The 21,788-nt window shown below is 37.4% G+C and overlaps 1 protein-coding gene across 1 annotated transcript; it reads left to right on the top strand.

Annotated features, from left to right (window-relative positions):
* Positions 1-9,036: 9,036 nt before the first annotated feature.
* On the top strand, positions 9,037-20,009 carry LOC100704743 (cysteine-rich protein 2). The gene is made up of 8 exons (XM_003458336.5): positions 9,037-9,232; positions 13,677-13,771; positions 15,469-15,526; positions 15,615-15,746; positions 16,552-16,620; positions 16,774-16,868; positions 18,140-18,197; positions 18,787-20,009. The coding sequence occupies exons 1-8, from the start codon at positions 9,190-9,192 to the stop codon at positions 18,849-18,851; spliced, it is 615 nt and encodes a 204-aa protein (XP_003458384.1). The 5' UTR covers positions 9,037-9,189; the 3' UTR covers positions 18,852-20,009.
* The last annotated feature ends 1,779 nt before the right edge of the window (positions 20,010-21,788 follow it).

The following is a 21,788-nucleotide window of genomic DNA, read 5'->3' as shown; positions in this document are numbered from 1 at the left end:
TTTCAGTTTTGTCTCATTTCTAAAGCAAACAAACAAAAACAAACATCCAACACAGGGCAAAACACAACAGTCAAACGGAGACAATTACATATGTTACATTTATCATCATGATTTTGTTTCCGCACTTCTCCAAATAGAAATCCCAATGATCAGTGAAACGCTTGCAGATGTGCAACACCTGGAAACAACTGTCTGGAAACTGCTTTATATGAGTCGGCAAAATACATGAAACTCTCAAGATGAAACATATTTCTACACACATTGAAAATACACAATTAACGTTTTTAATTTACCTTTTAGTCTGTGAATAGTCTCACCTTTCATTGTCTTCTGTCTGATTGTGATTACAGCAATCGCTGTGAGTGCTGCCAAACCCACAAGAACAACAATGAACCACCATGACCAACCTGGAAACAGAATAAAGTCAGCACAGTCGCTGCCACTGTGAAATGAGCTGGATGTTGTAAGCCTTGTGAGACACACTGAATCAAATGAATTCTATTTCAGATCTGACATTCATATTTGTGGTTTTAGTAACTACCTCGTTTTTCATTTGTGTTGTTTGTAAATGTTATGTAACTTCCATTTGATGTGCTTATGTCCTCTAAAGGAGTCCCTCCACTTCTTATAGCTGACGTTGGCGTAACTGTAGTTGTTGATTTCGTTGTTGCTGTTCTTTCATCTCCACCTGTACCATGAGAATATACACCATGTTGCTTAAGTAGTATTTTATTTAACACTGCTGTTATATTTAAAGTCAGTTACATAAGATGAACATATATTTGTTGTAATTATGAATTTCAATTTTAGTTCAGCACCGTTCTCACCTGTTTTGTCACCCGAGGACTTCGAGGTAAAGGGAAACAGCTGTGCTGATTTAGTGTCTTTATTTGTCACATTGCACTTCAGTGACTCATAAATCGTCTGCTTAAAGGCAGATGAGCTAAATGTGACAGTAGAACTCCAGTCACCTGGTGTTATCTCCATATCTGAGTTAGATATTTTCTCTTTGCCCAGATACAGCCACTCCACTGTGTATCTACAGTTTTGATGTGGGAACACATTGCAGTACAAAGTGACGTTATCATTGTCCTTTTGTTCAGTCACTGGTGATAATGAAGATGGAGAGAAAGACACCAAGAGTTCGTTTTCTTCCATTCGACAGCATTTGCTATATTAGTTGAGATCATCTGTTTAATCAATCACAGTTTATAGTTAAACATTAACACTTTGTTATTAAGGATACATTTGTTTACGGTAATCTTGTGTAATTCAAGATTGTGTTATTGTGGGGTTAGAAATTATAGTTGTGGGGTTATTAATAGGAGAGGAAGTTGGAGGCTTGAAGAGCGCTCTATTTTTAGAAAAAACCATTAACATCGTGATGTTGTGGCACTGTGATGATGAGTTAATCATGATCTGGCAATATGTTCCCCATTTTCATAAAGAATATGGAAACAAGTTTGTTTCTGTCGATATAAAATTATTCATAATTAGGCGCTTTAGACAATTGATGTTTGTTTGTTTTTTACTTAAATTTTTATTTCTGAGCTTCATGTAACCTGGACCGTTACAATATAACATATAGTCAGACGAACATCAATGTATGAGATTTTATGTTTGCAATATTTTTTTTTTCTGGTCATCATTGCTGTGTCAAATCTTCAAAGGTCTGCTGTCATTGTACCTTTATTCTCTCCAAAATACTTATTCTTCAGTTCTCAGAACCAGAACCAGAAGCATCTGCGTCTTGTGAGAAACCCAGAAGCGACAACATGATCCTTAGAAATGAACTTTTTAAACTACAAGGAAAACACTATTTTTCAAAAGTACCCTGTTATCAACCATTTCATAACAACAGAAACATGTTTACATGTTCAAAAAGGGAACCTAGTGCTAGAGCAGCTTTCATCAGAGTCTTAACACTTCTGACAATTTTTGACAAGAAATGGAGTCTAGAAATTGACAGCCACATTAGGTCCATCTTATATCTTCACTAGTAACTTAACATCTCCAACTTTGTCTTATGTCATTTAACAGACAACTGCAAATGTTTGTGTTTAACCCTAAATTGTGATGCATTAAACGGATGATTTCAACTAATTCAACAAATGTTGGAAACAGAAGTAAAATGACTAGAGTCAGTATGAGGAAGTGACACCTCCTTACTCATGTGACACAGATATATTTTTATATGAAATTTTAAACATGCATCATTAGAGTAGAGACCAAACCCACATAGCAAAATTGGTATGGCCCACACAATGTTCTTACACACGGCCCACATACTGCAAAGAATGACGGCCCTTTGGTGGCCCAGACCTGGTTTGCCAGAGGTGGCCCACACATGGGCCAGCACAAGGCCAGTTGCAGACACACTGGTGGTCTTGTGCTGGTCCATGTGTGGATTACCTCTGGGAAACCTGATCTGGGCCACCAAAGGGCCGTCATTCTTTATGGTATGTGGGCCATGTGTAAGTTGTGTGCAGCCACGGGGCAGTTGCAGACACACTGCTGACCCTGTGCTGGCCCAGAACAGTTTCAGCTCTGGCCCAGAACAGCTTCAGCTCTGGCCCAGAACAGTTTCAGCTCTGGCCCAGAACAGTTTCAGCTCTGGCCCCAGATGTCAGCCTAATGTGTACCTTACTCAAGCAATGTAATAACAACATGTGCCGGAACATAATAGTGCAAAAGCACCATGACAAAACTCTGTTCAGACACTGAATGGGCTGATTCTTATACAGCGCTTTTCTACTCTCCTGGATTACTCAAAGTGCCACATTCACCCAATCACACACTCTCTCTAAACCGAGTGCTTCCTAACTACATTCATACACATTCAAACTCTTGACATGCAGACTGGAGGAGCCATGGATAGAATCACTTACCTTCCGATCAGTGGAGGACCTGCTCTACCTCCTGAGCTACAGCCACCCAGTGGTAAATTTAAGTAAACCCTCACTAGGTTTTGGATAAAGTGTACACTCACAAACCTGTCAAACCTGCCTTTGAACGGGCTACCATAGCAGTATAGTATATAGTATTGCAAGATGGCATTTGTTGCAATACTATATGTTCCCATGTTCCTATTTTCCTAAAATAGGAAAATAGGAACATAAACAGTGCCATCATTGCCAGACCTGGCCCACATCTGGTTAACATACACCCTGCCATGACACCAGTCAGTCAGAAGTGCCAGCTTGATGCCGGATCCAGGGAAGACCTGTTCTCTATGAGCCTGGGCCACATACACCAAACCATAATCGGACCAGATATTGCATGCCATCACATAAACAGTGCCATCTATGCCAGGCCTGGCCCATATCTGGATGACATACCGCTTACCATGCCAGAAGTCAGCCAGCAGTGCCAGCTTGACACCAGATCTGGGCCAGACCTGTCTGCTATGTGGGAAAGAGAGTGAGAATGCACTATTATCACATTTCGGTGAATTCAGTGTATTTATTTCTTTATATATTTCTCCATTTAATGATTTTGAAAATTACACGTAATGAGAGATACAGCACACATTATTTTAAAATTTAAACCAAATATGAGACACAAACTGGTGAAAACTTAATTAGTTTGCTGAATATCTCTTTCGTTTTTCACAACAGCAGCATCTGGGAAACAGTCTTTTTTCACTGTTTAGAGATGGTGATGAAGACTCTTTGCAGTGTAAAAATGTGATGATTGCTCAGCATAACTGTGAGAGTATTATATGGATCTTCACTGAGTTTAGAAATAGTACCACTCTTTGGACATAGGCAGCCTGACAAAACTAAATCAGACAGACAGTGTGTTAAAGCAAACTGTGGCCTGGTTATAAAGAAGGTCACACATCAAGATGTTTGTCAGGACAACTACAGACAGTTCATGTCAGGAAGACAACAAGAAACAGACTCCCATGTCCATCTTTCTATTGTTTACATCTTAATGTTGTCACATCAAAATCTGGTATCTGACCAATCACAAACATGACAAGTCTACTTCAAATGTGCAGCTGATAAACTTTAAAATTTGAAAAAGAAAATTAAGAGCTTAAATATATAATACAATCTGAAAACAACACAGCTTCAGCAGAAAAATCAGCAGTGTCACTGTGCATAAGAAAATAAGTACTGTACAGTAGTTTACTCCTAAAAACACTGTATGGCTGCGTTGTCAGTAAAACTAGAAAATACCAGTGGCAAATGTAGCCGATGTGAAGCCAGGAAGGAAATCCATGAAAAATGCAGAGATTTTAAGTCAACAGAATTCTTGGTATTACAGCTCCATCATTAAGACAAGGGGGAATATGAGGAATTACAATTGTTATTGCATAAACTTAATGTTTAGATGTGCATAAGACAGTGTGGTGGTGTTTAAGAGTGTGAGAGTAAAGAATATTTACAATGTAGACTTTATGAAAATTTGATGAAAGGTAAGCACGCACAAATAGGTGTACAGTTTTAGAATGATATATTCATTGCTTGCTCCGTTTGTGTTTTCTTTTCCATGCTGCCTGTTTTTTTGTACATGAACACTGAATGTTCTTGAATAAAAATATCTATTTTGGACTTGTTCCCAGTTTTCTGTGCCCTGCGTCTGGGTCCTCACCCCGGTGAAACTGCTAAAAATACTTCAGAAAATGAAATGAGAGACTCAAAGCCTGCTTCAGAACCTTGTTTGGTTAATATTAAAACACAATTACAGTCAATGAGACTTGATTCGATCATTTAGTTTTACAACACTCCGCAGTTACAGACAGTTCAAGCATTCAAACTGTCATCTTTATAATCACAAAATCTAAATAAGAGCAGAACAACCCAGAGTTCAACCTCAGGGCAGCTCTAGAGGAACAGCTGGACTTCAGCGTCTTGCTCAGGGGAGCAGGGGTGAGAGTTATTTCAGCAGGGTAAAGCATCATTTATCCACATGTCCAAATGTCTCACTCAAATTAAAAGAAAGAGTTTTCCAAATTAAAATCTACTTTTCTTACTGTTAGATCACTGTAGTTACATCTGTTAAAGCAAGGAAGTCAAATATAATTCAATTATTGAGATATTCTCAAAATTAAGAAAGAATCTGATCACAGTTTTCCATCCATTTCCTGTCCTGTTAATGTTTGGGATTTTTTTGTTTGTTTGTTTATTTGTTTTCTAGTGTCATTTATGGTATTCTGGGGTATGTCACACAGGATAGCATCCACTTCTGGAGAGAATTGCTCTGTATATACTTACAAATGCAACATTCAGCACTTGAAATTAAAAATACTTGTGTCTCTCAGTTTATGTTTATAGAACAAACAATATACTGTCCATATACACTATAAAAATCCCAAGAAAATCACATCCAATTTACTTTTTTTTTTTTTTGAAAAATAATGTCTACCTGAATCCTTGGAATGATGGGAAATACAAGATTTTAAGGCAGTTTCACCACTGATCTCAAAGTTGTGGCGCGAGCAAATGACAAATTTCTATGTCAAGCTGACTCGACTTGCATGTCAAAAAGCTCTACTGTAACTGCAATTTGGCCTCGCTCTCTTCATGTCACAGTGTGTGTACTGTGTCAAAAGCTGTGGATGAAGGCGTGTTTCACATTTTGATCACTGATAAAAGGGTGTCACCGGTTTTCATTGGATGCACCTGCAGGTGAAGGAGGAAAGTAATAGGAAACTCCAGATTTTGATTTAACAGCTCCATCATCCTTTTTTTTGTTTGTTTTACAGATCTCGTCAAAGAAGCAGATCCCGTGTGAACTATATTTGTTTCCTCCAGAATATTATCCAGAGTATTTGGATGATCTAGCTTTAAAGTCATGTTGCTGTTGCAGAATGTGTTTTTCATTGTTTCATAGCAACACTTGCACCAGTGGTTACTGTGTGTTGTGTTTATGTTAACAGAGAGCTGCAAAAGTAAATTCAAATAGTGTCCCATGAGAAATAACACAAATGCTCATCTTAAATTTACTTTCCTCCATAAAAGTAACAAAGTGTCACGGACTGGTGATTTAACCCAGTATTCTTGTATAATGACTTTTAGTTTCTTCTTCTGGACCACCTTATATAACAAAAGTGTAGAGTAACACATTATAAAAATCTCTGTTTCCCCATCTTCTATCACTTATTTAAACAAATTGTAGTCCTTTTATTTGTAACGATGTAACAGCAATTAGCTACAAGCTAAATCTTTCTTGTTTTTTTTCTTTCTGTATTCTGCTGTATTATTCTCTTCTTGGTGTTATTTTTGCTAAATTAAATTACCTGAACTGGATTTTGATTTTAATATTTAAACGTTAAGCAAAATCATCATCCTTTAACAGCCAAATGAAGCCACGAGGGCTAAGAGTGGTGCAGAGCTGCCTATTTTTTTTGTTGGCAGGTAGTTGCAGACTATTAGTGTAGTTATATTAATAAAATACTGTTGTTGTTGAGAAATAGAAGTTTATTCTTTGCCCATATTGCACTTGGCAAGTTGAACAACTTGAGCAAGGGTTCAAACAGAGTCAGGAGTCCCACACTTATAAAATAAATTATATCTCCTAAAAACAACCAGGTTGTCCTTGTGTAGCTTTCATACACATGAAATGCAATATGAGAGAGTTTTAGGTTGATCAGAGAAAGAAGCCGCTTCGGAGCTGAGCCTCTGCTTCATCAATGACATATAGTCACTGTGGATATCTGTGCCAAAGATGTCAGACAGACGCAACCCGGAGGTGTTTATTTTAAGATTAGTGCATTCCCAGGCCCTGTATGGCTCAAGACCAAATGTACTAACCACAGACAAAAAAAAAAAAACTGCTACTGTTTCCATCTTTGCTAAGGTTTATGTGTGTTTACACTACTTGTCTGCCAAGGAGACTTAATAAAAAAAGTTTTACTGATACAGTTTTCTGGTTGAATATTCTCTGCTCACTGTCTCCTAACGCTTCATTCATTTTATGTAGGAATTAAAAAACTTTTTTTTTTAAAAGACCAAACAGAACCCTGACTTTCCTCAGCAGTATGCTGCAGTATGATGAAAATATTTATGTAAAGAATGACTTTCATCCAGGTGTAATTCTGGATAATTCTGAACAAAGTGTAAGAGTCGATCATTCTAAAGCTGATGGGAACAGAAAGGGAAGATTCAGGCTGGAAAGGAAGAGCACAAAATAGTGTTGATGATGTGGCAGGGAATTTATTGATGACTGAAATAACGGGTGAATAAGGAACAGGTGAGTGCTGTGTGAGCCAGGTGAGTGGGTTCAGGTGGTGAGTGGCTGGGACTGATGAAGTGTTCACAGGTACAGATGCAAAATAAACACAATGAACAAGTCACAGGCAGAAAGTATATTTGTTTCACAATTTCACCTGGTCTAACAAAACTACTAACATATAATAATATAACTGTAATATATAAATTATACATTTATATATATATAGTAAATATGTTTTTCTGTAAAAATAGTGTGTGTTTCTGTTCTTTGTCCTGTTCTGTTTGTATATGTGCTTTTATTCTGCTGCTGTTACAACCAAATTTCCCCTTATGGGACAATTAAAGGATTATTCTATTCTATTCTATTCTATTTCATTAACAATAAATCATGTAGCAGGACAGTGTATCCACTTGTTTTCAGTTTACAGCTTAATAGTACCATTCTCCAGACTATAATGAAAAAAAATGTAAACATAAACAGTTCAAGTATCAAAAAGCTGGCTCCCTGTTCCATAGTTTGCCTTTCTCTCGCTCTCTCTTCTCTGTTCTCTTTCCACTCACCCTAAACTGGTCCCATTGGGTGGCCGCCCCTCCCTGAGCCTGGTTCAGCTGGAGCTTTCTTCCTGTTAAAAGGGAGTTTTTCTTTCCCACTGTTCCCAAGTTCTTGCTTATACGGGGGTGTTAAGTGACAACTGTTGTGAATTGGCACTACGTAAATTAAAGTGATCTTTTTTGCTGCATTTATTTTAAACAGAATTGAAGGATAGCTATTTCACTTTTTCCTCTAACTGCAAATTATTATTAGCTAAGTTTGAACTCAAAGATGTAACATCAATGTGCAACACCTGGGTTAGTTGATCTTGAGCTAACTTAAATATTGAGACTATTGATAGCACTCTCAAGTGCAGATGGAAAATATTAAGCGCTTGTCAGCAGCTGGTCTGTTTAGTAGAACCAAGAGAAGGAAACAACTACACTGTCACTGACTTACCAAGCATTTAAAGAAATATCATCCTATTACATTTTTTCTGTATTTTTATTATTCCAAACTAACTGTTTACATTTCTGTTTTATTTTTGTTTCTGTTACATAGTGTGCCATATCTTCATAATAATATGTTGTGGCATTTTGAGACATTTAATATTCTAACTTTGCCACTTTGTGAAGACAATTTTCATATCCTGGTGATTTCTCTGAATTTTTTGCCCTTTTCTGCCTAAAATAGTCAAATAATTCAGTGTTAACATTTTATTCTTAAGCCCACCTAAAAGTCGTTTGTCTGTCAACTCCCTGGTATCTCTGGGCCAAGAATGCGGAGTAATATACTTGGGAGCTGCGGAGCATCACTTAACATTCCCTGTGCAGAGCTATGCTGTGTAACCTAACAACCACACAGGGGAAACAAACAGAACTAAAAGGCGACACTGATTAATGCAGAAGAGCTAACTTTGCTGGGATATCGGATTAACCAGATTTCCAAACCAGAGGCTAGCACAGCAATGTATATATGTGCATATGGGTTTTCTGTCTGTTTGATGATCAATACAATAATTCATGGAGTCGACAGTGTGCAATAAAAACTTCTTTTAACGATCTCTTGGTTTTTAAAAGTGTATCTAGACCCTTGGGCTGATGCTGGTACTATATTGAGAAATCTGAGTGGCAGCAGTGCATTCAGATGTTCTCTGAATGATCGATAATGTAAAAAGCAATGTGATAATTTGGCCAGATTAACTTTGGAAAGCCTTTTTGAAAAAGCTTTTACCAAACAGGATATGCAGAGACATAAATGTACATTTTTGTCTGGTGGGTTGCAAACTGCATGATGTCACCCCGAGGGCGGAGTTATACAATTGAAAGAGAAGAAGCAGAGGGTGGATGTGAGGCGCAGTCTCATCACAGTCACCGCCGCCGTCAGCATCATCTGAGGTGTGTCTGCGCCGCCGGAGCTGCAGACAGACAGCAAGGACCAACAGAAAAAGATCCCGTTCCACTCTTTACACCGACCATGGCGTCAAAATGTCCAAAATGCGAGAAAACGGTGTATTTCGGTGAGTGAGCAGCCGCTGCAGAGGCCGCCCAGCATCATGATTCTAACAGATGCGATGACCGCCGGGTGGGAGTGTTATAATCAACCGGGGGGTGGTTTTAATATGAAAGACTGCCAGTGCAGTATTCTTTAAATCGACTCTTACTTACAACCGATAACGTGTTTTCTCGGATACAACAGAATGAGAATGAGCGGATACATCACTGATTTTAGAGCTCTACAGACGATTTACACCCATTGATCAAAATGGGTATTGTTTTGTTATAAATAGGCTTATCGACTCTCCCACACACAGAGACATAACTATTTAAGACACTCATTCATCCTGTTGGATGATTTTATTATGTGTTAGGTGGAAACAATGATTAGAATCATGAATGGTGGATTTTTTAATTCATTTACACATATGAATTATTTATTGGTAGTACATTAAAAATGCATTCACACTAAATCACTCATTATTTTCTTTACCATTTGCACAGAACAAAGAGAATTTTATCTGGAATCCTTTGAGGTTTTTTGTGATGTTATCTTGTGGTCAAACTAACTAATAGAATCTGTCTTTATGTTCATCGATCACATTCTTGCGTCCTTTTTATTGGACCACACATTTACCGTGTTGTCTATCTTTATTGGGGTAATAACAGCTGATCAGTCAAGCCAGTATTAGTCAAACTTATTATATACAAATGTCACAACATAATCTCCACATCAGTGATATTTATATTTACAGTGTGAAAATTTTACTGTTGTGTCACTGAGTCAAAGTACTTTAAAATATACAGTATGGTTATTATTTGTCTTTATACAGTGACATCCTCTGACACTGTATGGGGCATAATTTCATCCACGTAAAGGCATGTAAATGTATTAATTTATCTATTTTAACCTGTCAAATTTGATTTAAAGCTTGAAAGTCTTTTACAGAATATATAAAAATAAGCATGTAACTACATTACAATACAAAACTCTGGGTCCTAAAAGCACTGCTATTGCAGTCCAACAGAATGTCAGAGAAATTCACAGCTGAGTACCACGGACATGTTGCCAGATTGGATGTGAAATCAAAGTGACAGTTTTTCTCTAAAACTGATCCAAAAATTCCCCAGATGGTGAATCTCAGACTCCAACAGACAACTGGTGCATATCGACACAACCCATATCAGGCAGTAATGGGTTCACTATCTTTGGATAAGAATACAGGGAGCCATTAACAGACCTGTAGTCATCAGCCTCAGCTGTGTTATCTGACAGCTTGTGAAAAATCATTTTTATATCTTTTAGAAGCAGGTAGGATGAGTTTAAGCTTGTTAATCCCTGGATACTGGATACTATATTCACTGGATAGTAGACAATACTGTCAAATAGGGTGGGGTATAATGATACTAAGGAGTTAATTTAACATCTATTTTTAGCTCCTTTTTTTCATTTTGGTGCAACGCCATATGGCATGGTAAATAATTGATTGATTTGCCAATTTGTTTTATGGATCAATATTCTTTTTGTTCTTTCCCCTTCCCCATTTCTCTGGAAAACAACAGCAAAACCACACCCTGCAGGCTCAGTCAAACTGCTGCTCTCTCTCTCTTTTGAAACTCTGCAGGAAATTAGAAGCTTTAAAAAAATGAGGTTCTGCAAAAATGTATTCCTCCTAGATGTGGATACTGTTGTTTTGCAGGGGATTTTGTTACAGTAGAGATAGTTTATCCTTTAGGATTTCTGGATGCAAAATTCTCGATAGCCATAAAGAAGATGATGCTCGAGACATGGAGTCTATAATGTGATTTTTATATAATGACCTGAGCTAATGTGATTTCTTCAGTAAATTCAGTTCCTTGAGTAAGAACCCAGAAGAAAACCAATGTTATGCTGTGCAGACTTGTGTCCTTCACCATCCAGGCATAGTTCTGTGCGTCGGTGTGACTTACTGTCAGATATCACACTGACAGGGAGGCCAGGCATTGAGTCTAAACAGGAAGTGTCATGTTGTATCAGTCTCAGGGTATCAGCTGAGATATTTTGGGAGGAGGACAAACAGATAAGCAACTGTCAGTGAATTTCTCGCGCCCTCTGTCCATCCTCCTGTCTTTTAGACAAAAAAGTCTCTGTGACTGAAACTGCGGGTCTTAAAAAGGGGGTTATGTTGTTTTTCATTTGACTGAACAGAGTAATATTTGTTTTTCCTCTTGACTCATACTGTATGTATTTTTCACTTGCAGTCACATAAATAAGTGGGTAGAAAAAAAACAGTTCAGTCATGACCGCTGTAGTCCACAGAAGACAGCTATTTCCATCTATGGTAATTTGGTGGTACAGTGTGGTACAGCTGTGTCCTCCCATAATGCGCATAAATGAAAAGTTGTTGGTGGGAAGAGAAACAGCAAGACCCCCTGTACAGAGCAGAGCAGGTATCAATGACAACAAATAATACCTTAATCAGGAACAGCATGAACAGGAAGAGCTTGGGGTGAAAGTGGGTTGCAAAGTGACTTGCACAGCAGAGTAATCTGAACACACTGTACTCTGTGTTATGTTTGCAGCAGGTGTCAGCAAGTACACTCTATTTTCTATGATTTCCAACTTGTATTTGTGTCTATTATGCTTAAAGGGATTGCATTCATTTCCAATTCAGTATTTTCATTCAAGGGCTCAATCAAAGTGGCTTTGCTGGATTCAAAGTTTAAAATGATTGTTAATTATCTTATTCTTGGCCTCGGTGAAGTCCTTCACTCCATCCTCCATGTGAAACAAGTTGTTTTAGTTCTTTTCTCTTTATGCCCACTTTTTCTGAGTGGTGTTAGACATGTCACACATATATGTGTGAAAGTTACTGCAGTTTATGTTTTGTGTGTATGAGTTTTACCTTTGTTAAACACAGTTTTAATGTTAAAGGACTAGTTGGTTGTCAGTTTGTGGGTTTTTGATATGGTATATATTCACTACTCTGTGGTTTTAAGCATTAAGACTGAAAACAGAGGAAAAACTCCAAAAGTCCTTGCTATCCTAACATTATCCAAAGATTATCCATTATCCAGACAGGAAAGAGATCAGTTGTTTGATCGACCTTGCCAAATTTTAAAAGGGAAGTATTTTTTAAGACTTCACATTTAGATTTACCTTCGGATTAAGGTAACTAAAGTATTTGAAGGGATGGAAGAACAGACAGTAGCTCCATTAAAAAAACATGGAATAAATAAGAAAATGGAAATGTCTGAGTCACTACACTGCCCTTTAGAAAGCAGTGGAAAGAATGTGCTTCAGGCTGATATGAACTCATAAGTGCCCATTAAATGTCGTCTGTCACTTCGACAGTCACTCAGCTGTTATAATTCAGAATACATTAGTGCTTATGTTGTGTATTCAGGTTGTGTCAGAAAATATAATTGCTACTGTACTCCACATGCTGACACATGCCCCCACAAAAGCCTTAATAACAGTGCATATCATTTCTTCTAAAGGTTTCTGGACCCATATGTGAAGGTTGATTTCACAGCGAAAATAGCTACTTTTTGTATCAAAATAACCTTTTTTTGTGGACAAAATGTTTCTTTTTCACATAGAAAAGATGGGAGCTGTTCAAAGCAGCAGCAAAAGGATCCTGCCTGTGGAGGAGTGTTTGCACTAGTGCACAAATAAAGCACAAAAAGAAAGAAAAAAAAACATTTTTCCTTTCTCTGCATTCAGTGGCAGCGCTCTTTTCTAAGCACTAAAGCACTGACCCATAGAGGATGGCTCTTTCTCAACAGTCCCTGCATTTATTTTGTAAAAGTAAAATATGACTCAGACTTCATTGAGTGCACTTATAATCAGATTTTATTAACCTATTCCCTCTGTCAAGAATGCCATGTGATTGGTACTGTATGATTTGTTAGTTTGTTTATTAGTTTTCAGGATTACTCAGAATTTTATACACAGATTTGAATTCAAACTTTACCAGAGTTATAACTGATCCAACTTAAAAGTAAGTAATATTTGTTAGTGGGGGCAGAACTGTAGTGCCGTGGTCAGAGCTTCACACCAAGAAGGTCCTGGGTTTGAATCCAGCCTTCTGAGTAGACTTTGCATATTTCTTTTCCTTTGTGGGTCTTCTGGTTGTAGTGGCTTCTTCCCAAAATTCAAATAATCGAAATTGTTTATAGCATCCCCGCCCACTCACGCACACACACACACACACACACACACACACACACACACACACACACACAAACACTTTCATGACCCTGAATAAGGAGTTAATAAAATATGTTCCCAATGAATTATTGCAAACTAGTCCAGATATCGTTTTTGGAACCAAAGACTTATATATGCATGCTGTGACAAACTTATGACTGCATTAACTTCATTATATTATAAGAAATTCCAGGACTAAGTCCATTTATTTTATGTTTCATAAACCAAAACCATGATATAACATCAAACGATCTTTGTCTCTTCCTGTCCCACAGCGGAGAAGGTGTCATCTTTAGGGAAAGACTGGCACAAGTTCTGTCTAAAATGTGAGCGCTGCAACAAAACTCTGAATCCGGGAGGCCATGCTGAGGTAACAGGATGTGATGAGTGTATATGCTTCGTTTTCCTTATGCAGTTATGATTTGTTTTTGTTTTATGAAGTGCAAATATTTCATGTTCAAAGGTTATGTTGGTAGGCTACATTGCATCAACATAATAAACCGTGACTGCGAACAATAATGTCCCATGCACTCTGAGGCTATAAGCTGTTTGAAATGAACCTGGTTTGGTGGTAAAATACAGACTTTATTAAATCAACCCCAAAAAACCCTTGATCATTTAACCACAGCAGAAAGTAGTTGGATTTTTTGTACAGTTACTGTGCTGTCTTTGAAAACACATATGTACTGTGCAGGAAAGTCAGTACAGTGACTGTACAAGTTTAACCACAGCACAACAAACTGTTTGTACTTTCTGTTGACATTTCATTCTCTGCTTCCAAAAGTCAATAACAGGTTTTAGCTTTCTTAATATGAGTCTCTGTATCTTCAGTGCATCACTCCTCTGAGAAACCTGGAAGTGTCTGTTCCTTACTAAGGAGTTTAACATTGTCTGACATTGTCGTTGCAGGGAAAGCGATCATAAACCAGAAGGCGTAAATCTCAGAGACAACAGTGTTTCACACATCTTAGTGCTTTGATGAGATGGCAGTTTCAACGTGGTTATGTGCATGTAGTGCAGGTTAAATATGAAAATGAGTATGCTTAGTCTAATCATGTTCAAATAAGCTCAAAGATTTGTACTCTGTGTCCCTCTTCAATCATTGTTATAATGCATTTATATTCACATATGACAGCTCATCATCATTCACAATGCATGATGTTCTTCAGTCTGTTCAGAACAAGCTCAGTACAAAATTAGCTGTACATAAAATTAACAGCTCAGCAGCCTGTTATTTAAAACTCATCAGACTAATCAGATTAAACTGTTTGTGGCTCTTGCTGTGTTTTAATTAGATTTTAAGAAGGAAGGGATGTACTGAAAATCACAGATGAGCTGACAATGGTATTCATTGTACGCTGCTAAAATGCATTGATTCAGTCAGTGAGAGCAACTTTATTGTCCATTATCTCTGTATTTTCTCCACAGTGCTTGAGTTTGGCCTTTATTGTGCACATTTGTCTGCTTTCAGAATGGTTTTATTGTTAGTCTTCAGGTTTTTTTTGGTCTTGTCATGTGAACCACTTTGACATGCATATTTGCTTGAAAGGTTCAATTGAGTTTAGCTGAAAAACACATCCTGTGTGAATGTACATTCCTGGGATGACTGAAAAAACTCCACAGAGTATTTATATAAACGACGACAGCGTCTAGATGACAAAGAGCATTACTTTTACTGAATCAAAGAGGCTTATTTTATGTCTAAAAAGAATCATACATGGAAAGTGAGATAAGGGTTTTTGTTACTATAAAAATAAATGGTTAGACGAACTCAAATGCCTTCAAATGCGGTCCAAGTTTGGAGGATTATGTGAATCCACACAGACTGAAAACAACAGTTTATATAACTGCCGTTTTTTTTCCCCCTCTGGTTCATAATATTAACAGTTACAGGTAAAGCTTCAGTCCATTTGTATCTGCTTGGCATTTTTTTTTTTATTTGTATTTAAGGTCAACTGGAATCACAATTTCCCTGAGGGGACCTCCCCAAGGGATTAATAAAGTTCTATTCTATTCTATGTGTTAAGTAATGGAGGTTTCCTCTGTCTTCCCCTTTACACTGTGCAGCATGATGGAAAGCCTTATTGCCACAAGCCGTGCTACGCCACCCTCTTTGGACCAAAAGGTGGGGTTTCCCCTGATGTGGAAATACAGACGACGTATACAGATTGATAAAACTTAGATTTCTGAATTCTACCATTTGTTGTTTTTAGGTGTAAACATCGGTGGAGCTGGATCCTACGTGTACGACAATCCTGTCAACGAAGCCCCTGCAGCCGTTTCCTTGGAAACAAACGCCAAACCAGAGGAGGAGAAAAAAGCCCCCGCACGGGGACCAGTGAAGGGTGAGAAATATGTGGAGCAGAAATAGAAAAACTGTCATATGGAAGGAGGAGAAACTCAGTGCCTCTGTGACAGGATACAGTTTAATTTAGGTTCGGAACAGCAAACTAAAGAACAACAAAAAAAAAGGAATAAATGAGCCCCAGATATGTTTTAGGGAAAGTGACAATTAATGGAGAAAACTAAGGACAAAAATGTGAAGAATCAAAACTAAAAGACTAAAGTAAAAATATCAATTAGTGCCTTGATCCTACAGCAAAGTAATGCATTTACGGGCACTGACATGAATTCATTTGTCTGTTTTCATTTTCTTATTATGTATTTATTTAATTTTACATCTTTTTAAGGGTCTTTATTATTATTATTATGTCATTTTTAAACATTCTATGTTTTCGTGTCTATTTTCCCAGACATATTTATTTCTGAAGCTATTTTTTTTTTGTTTAGATTTTCTACACGCATGTGTCTTTAATTATATTTTTAATGGTTTGTTCAGAAAGTGGTGCAGTCCATGTTCCTGTTGGTACAAAGGTGCTGATCTCACCACTGCAGATTGATCATTACATCTCAAACTAGAGAACTGAAGCAATCTCTAATGCTGCAAAAAGACTGGCAGGATTAAATTACCTTACTTCATACTTATAATTATTTAAAACAATATTGTTTTCAGTTAGCTTCTAGGCTTCTGGCTTTTCAGTACAACTAAAATAATGTAAACCACAAATTCTATCTAATGGCGTTTATTTAAATCACTAAATATCTTATGTAATTCAATTTTTTTGGTTTAATTCATTGTAACTTTTGCAGCTGCAAGCTTCTCATCTTTCTCTGGAGGCCCCAACATCTGTCCCAGATGCAACAAGACCGTGTATTTTGGTGAGCAGAATGCTGTTTCATATTTAAATTCTGCCACAAACATGTATTTGTCCTACATTTCTACATAAGCATTGGAAACTGTCTGTTTTAGTCCTCTGCTCGGTGTAATGACTGTCTCTACCATGGCCCGTGTTTGTGTTTGTGTCCGTGCAGCTGAGAAGGTGTCATCTCTCGGGAAGAACTGGCACCGGCCTTGTCTGCGCTGTGAGAGATGCAATAAGACTCTGGCACCGGGCAGCCATGCAGAGGTGAGAGATGAGTCAGTTTGCAAAGCTTGAAATCAGAGTATTAGTAAAAATGTTAGTGTTTTTGATTAGATACACAGACAGTTACTGTAGTCATATTCAAAATTTATTAGTTTAATCAAGAAAGATCTCAGGGTGTGAAATCGTTGAACACAATTTTAATTTCCACAGAGATACACAACATCTTCGTCCTTTCTCTGTCAAATACAGTCATGTATTTGTATTTTCTTTACTGACTTAGATCATGTCACAAGATAGAAAAAGACACATTATCACAGGCTCCAGCTACACATGATGATGAATCTCTGATCTCCATTTTTCAATTTATTATTATGTTTAGTGAGTTTCTCTTTTTTTCAGGTTGTTTTTATGGCTACAGATTATTTTAATCGTACTAACTTAACATCAGTGCTAGTGATGGCATTTTGCTGTTTTAAAATGCACACTATGAGACTGTAATTATACTTGTGTAGCTGTGGGTCTAGTCAGGGTGTCATCATGGGTGAAAGACAGAGTCAGTAGATGTTCTACAGGGAGATTTTGTCACAAATACACATATAGTATTTGAGTCACATAAGAAAAATGTTTTTAGTTAATTCAGCCAAGGAATCAATAAACTTCTAACATGGTGAGACATCAGTGTCTGTCTGTTCACCAACAGTTCACAAGAATCACTACTCCTCCTGCCATATTAATCATATTTTAATCCAGTTTAAACAAAATGATCACCTAATGGCTTTACACTCAAATCATTCTGAAGGTTAAGATCACATTTGTCGTTTTATAAGCAGTAAACGTGACTCGTGATGGCTCATGAACGAGATGAGCCACTACATCACTGACCTCTTCATGTAATCATCTTTACTTTGTATAGCTGTAGTTCAAATGATTTCAGCTAAAGTAAAGGTGAGGTATAACATCTCTGTGGCCACATCCCCATCCAGTTCTTGTGCCCCAGACATGAGTTAAAAATAAGCTGAGCCTGTCTAGTGTTAAAATTTAATCCAGCCATCACATGATGAGATGCTGCTGAGGTGTAAAATGTGCTTGTCGCTGAATTTGATTAATGTCAGTTAACAGAAGCTGTTTATATTTAGCATATTGTGTTCTGGGGTTTTCAGCTGGTAGAAACAAAGAGAAACCAGATAAATGTTGTAGTTCTTTCTATCTCATGTACACTCAATGTTGCTGAGAGTTAAGGTAGAATGAAACACTGAGTGAAAACATTTTCAAATATGGAAGAATTGAGAGGAATGGTTTTCTCTGTGTTTCAGCATGATGGACAGCCTTACTGCCACAAACCATGCTATGCTGTACTGTTTGGACCAAAAGGTATGTAATCTGAGTATGGGAGGGGGGGAGTGAGCTGCAGGGAAGGCTGGTGCCAGAGACTGTTTTTTAAAACAATGACTCAAACCACTGTGTCCCACAAAAATCTGTAAAATATGTTAATTTAGTGACATAAATACATCTGAGGCAGCTGTATTAGTCAACTTTCAGGGTAGAAATAAATACTCTGTGTTTTATGACCTAGAAGGATCAGATTCAATATGAGCTATAATACCAATTTCGATGTCAATGTGAAATGTATATGAAGAGAGAAAAAAACTGTGTGGGGATTTAAAAAGTCTAGTAAATACTATAATTGACGTGGACAGCTAGTTAGTCTTTATTATTTAGTCTACAAGGCTGGAAAACTTTGGAAAATCTTAAGTTGTGTCTGTGTTATCATACTCCAGCTCCATGTTATTATAGCAAAGAAGGATACAATTATATGGAGTCAATGTTTGTATTTTTCAGGAACCAATCCCAAAACCTTTGCAAAGTGAGCCATAACTAGCCAAATGGTTATTTTGCGTTAATGTATGTTTTTTGAGTGAACAGACCCTTTAAATTTAAACATCTGGTCCACCCCTCTCAGGCGTAAACACCGGAGGTGTCGGCAGCTACATCTACGACGATCCTGAAGCTGAAGCGCAGTCTTGAGCCCTGAAGCTGCCTCCAGCCCGCAGACAGAGAAACGCCTCCAGGACCCTCTGTGTCTCTATGATTTGCCTTCAGTGGTCATTGTGACAAATGATATGTACTACACTCACAGGGATGGAAACTTAGATGTTTATGTTGTATTTGTATATTGTTTATATATCTATTTTTTGTACCGAAACGGGCCTTTAATATGTCCTCCCATGTGAACTTCAGATTTGCCTTTGAGTTTCTTGGTTCTCTTTGCCAAATAATTATTAGCCTGTTACTATAGTGAATGAAAGCTCCTGTGTTCTTTTCACTCTGGATTAGTAGATTTTTGACTTTTGTGCACTTAAAACATATACTGTATAAAAACAAACAAACAAACAAAAAAAGTACCAGCCCTCCAGTTTATAGTCAGTGTTTTTTGAACAAGTTTGTCTTGGTTCTATAAATACAAATGATAGCGTAGTGAAGATACACATTTTACAAAGGAGTGCATTTTAATGAATGCCATTAAGGTGATTTTGAGGGTTGCTGCAAACAAGAAATGATCTGCTGTTCTTCACATTTTATACAGTAAAAGTGTGTGATAGCAAACCTGAGTTCATTGTCACTGTGTTTCTGTTCCCCTCAAACATGGTGGTTGGGGCCTGTGTGAGTTTCAGATTTTATGGAAACCCACACAGCCCACAGTGGGAAGCCAACTGCGGGCCCCTGTACTGGCATGAGAGGCAGGACAGATGGGCACCAGAGGGGCAACACATAGTGTGGGCTGCCCACACTAAGCAGAAAGGGGTCCACAGTACTGGTATGCAGTGTACTCACAGTATGCCCACGCTTTAGGTCTGGGCTGCCATACTGGGGACCATCCTTGGCCTCACAGTGTAAGGCCCACCTGTGCTCCATGGTACATTACCACCATCAAATGGTATGAAGTGTGAAAAAAAACACTACTTTCTGCTGCTCTCTTATTCCACCACATATTTCATTTTTACATGGATGTCCTTCTTGTCACAAACCCCAAGCGTTTTATATCTTTTTCCAGTCTCAAATGGACATTTGGTTTATCAGGTAAATGTTTGAACTACAACACCATGGAGGTTTTCAATCAGTCACCTCCTTTGAGCTTCATTTTTCTGACAGTGTAATAAAACATGTGGTTCCATCTCCTCCACAGTCACATCTCCCTGTATGGCGTTTCTTTAATTATTATTAATGACCTAGCAAACATGTCTGCACAGCGCCACACTGGGCAGGTGTGGGTGAACTGTTTGCTGGATACACACAGAGTCTATTACAAAACAGCAACCTTACTAAAAATGTTATAGTTAGTCATGTCAAAGGGGAAACATGATTTAATTGGTTAGCCTTTTATTCTATAAAGTGTTAAAAAGAATTTCAACCAAAATTTGAATTAAGTGTCTTCATGTTGCTTGTTATGTGTGACCAACAGCCAGAAATGACATAAGAAATGTAAGATAAAAACGTGAAAAAGCTTCAAATCCTTGCAGTGCAATCACTGTAACCAACATTTTTTCGTCTTAGCTGATTATTTGAGAACTAAAATTTTAGCTTTTACAATTAAAAAGACCAATCATAACCTGCTTACAAGCAAAGAACACGTTCATGCTGGAAAAATATTTGCAGTACCATGAATTGAAATGCATGTATTCTGTGGTTATTGTGTAGTCATTTATCTCTCTTGCGTTAGACTTCTTGTTGAGGTCATGGGTATATGGAGTATATGGGAAGAGATGTACTTAAATTGTTTATTTTGTTTATTTTATTGTTTATTTAATACATAAGCAGACTTCAGTCAATAATGTTCAACTGTGTCCATTTAGATAATCCTAGGTGCACGCTACATGGCGTTCCACAAGGATGTCAAACATTTGTTTTTAGGTGTTATTAGCTGCAGCAGGAATCCCCCATAAACCACACATATGTATATCTGTCTAAATATAATCTTACAAGTAAAATAAATGACTTTAAAAAATATACAATAAAAATATATCAAGGGTAGCCTAACAGGAAATAAGAATAGAGCACTCAAAGTTCCTCTTGAAAGCTCACAGGGGTTGTTTTGCTCACTCTTGAAAGCGGCTCCGGCTAAGAAAAGCGGGTGCACATGCGGATGCAGTTCATTTCTTTACCACAAGACGTCACTGACGGACCATTAAAGGTCATTAAAAGCTTATTCGTTTTATGTATTTTTTTTTTCATTGTGAAATATTTAAAAGCTTATCTGTAATTGACAGGGGTTATATAAATTAATAAGTGTCTTTATCCATAGTATTTCAAACACAGTGATACAGAGAAAACTTTAATGAGATCGGAGACTTCTTATTAATCAGAGAAATTAATGTTTGATGTCTAAATTTCAGGAAGAATTATTACGAAACTTCAAGCCAGAGCTGTCCCCCAGGAACATCAGAGCAGGGTGCAGGTTTCTACAGGTTTTAGTCTGTCACATTACAACAACAAACAGCCTACTAACTGCATTGGCAACATAAGCCCTGCCTACTGCAGCTGAAATTATTTATTTTGCTTTTCTTATATTACATTAATGCTCCGCCTTTGAAAGATATAACCAAATAAAAAAAGAGGAACGTCACTGGCAGGATGCGGTCTGACACGCCCCTTACTGGAAACACGGACCCCGGAAGAGGCAAAACATCAAGTTCAACAGACAAATACCGGAAGTTAAGGAGACTTTCTGCAAAATATACCAATCTCTGCACTGCATGCTACCTTATGTTATGATTTCTACAGTTCTGACTTTTCTTCCAAGTGTTATTAAATGCTGATACTGAATTATTTCATTAAGATTGTATTTTATATGGGTTACAAATGTTATTAGATTTTTTGATTAAAATATAAATTTAATCATTTCATTATTAATAATCTAATAATTTTGGGTGGGGGTCTGAATCATTGGTCTGAATGCCCTACTGT

The sequence above is a fragment of the Oreochromis niloticus genome, linkage group LG15, assembly GCF_001858045.2.
Source record: "Oreochromis niloticus isolate F11D_XX linkage group LG15, O_niloticus_UMD_NMBU, whole genome shotgun sequence".
Lineage (NCBI taxonomy): Eukaryota > Metazoa > Chordata > Actinopteri > Cichliformes > Cichlidae > Oreochromis > Oreochromis niloticus.
Note: the sequence above shows the minus strand (reverse complement) of the source record. Positions and strands in the feature narration are given on the sequence as shown.

What these genes read in the sequence shown, in the direction of transcription:
- LOC100704743 (XM_003458336.5), top strand. Translation starts at nt 9,190, where the DNA reads ATGGCGTCAAAATGTCCAAAATGCGAGAAAACGGTGTATTTCG. An exon ending in CGAGAAAACGGTGTATTTCG is followed by an intron (nt 9,233 to 13,676) that starts GTGAGTGAGCAG and finishes CCTGTCCCACAG; the next exon opens with CGGAGAAGGTGTCATCTTTA. An exon ending in CACCGGGCAGCCATGCAGAG is followed by an intron (nt 16,869 to 18,139) that starts GTGAGAGATGAG and finishes TCTGTGTTTCAG; the next exon opens with CATGATGGACAGCCTTACTG.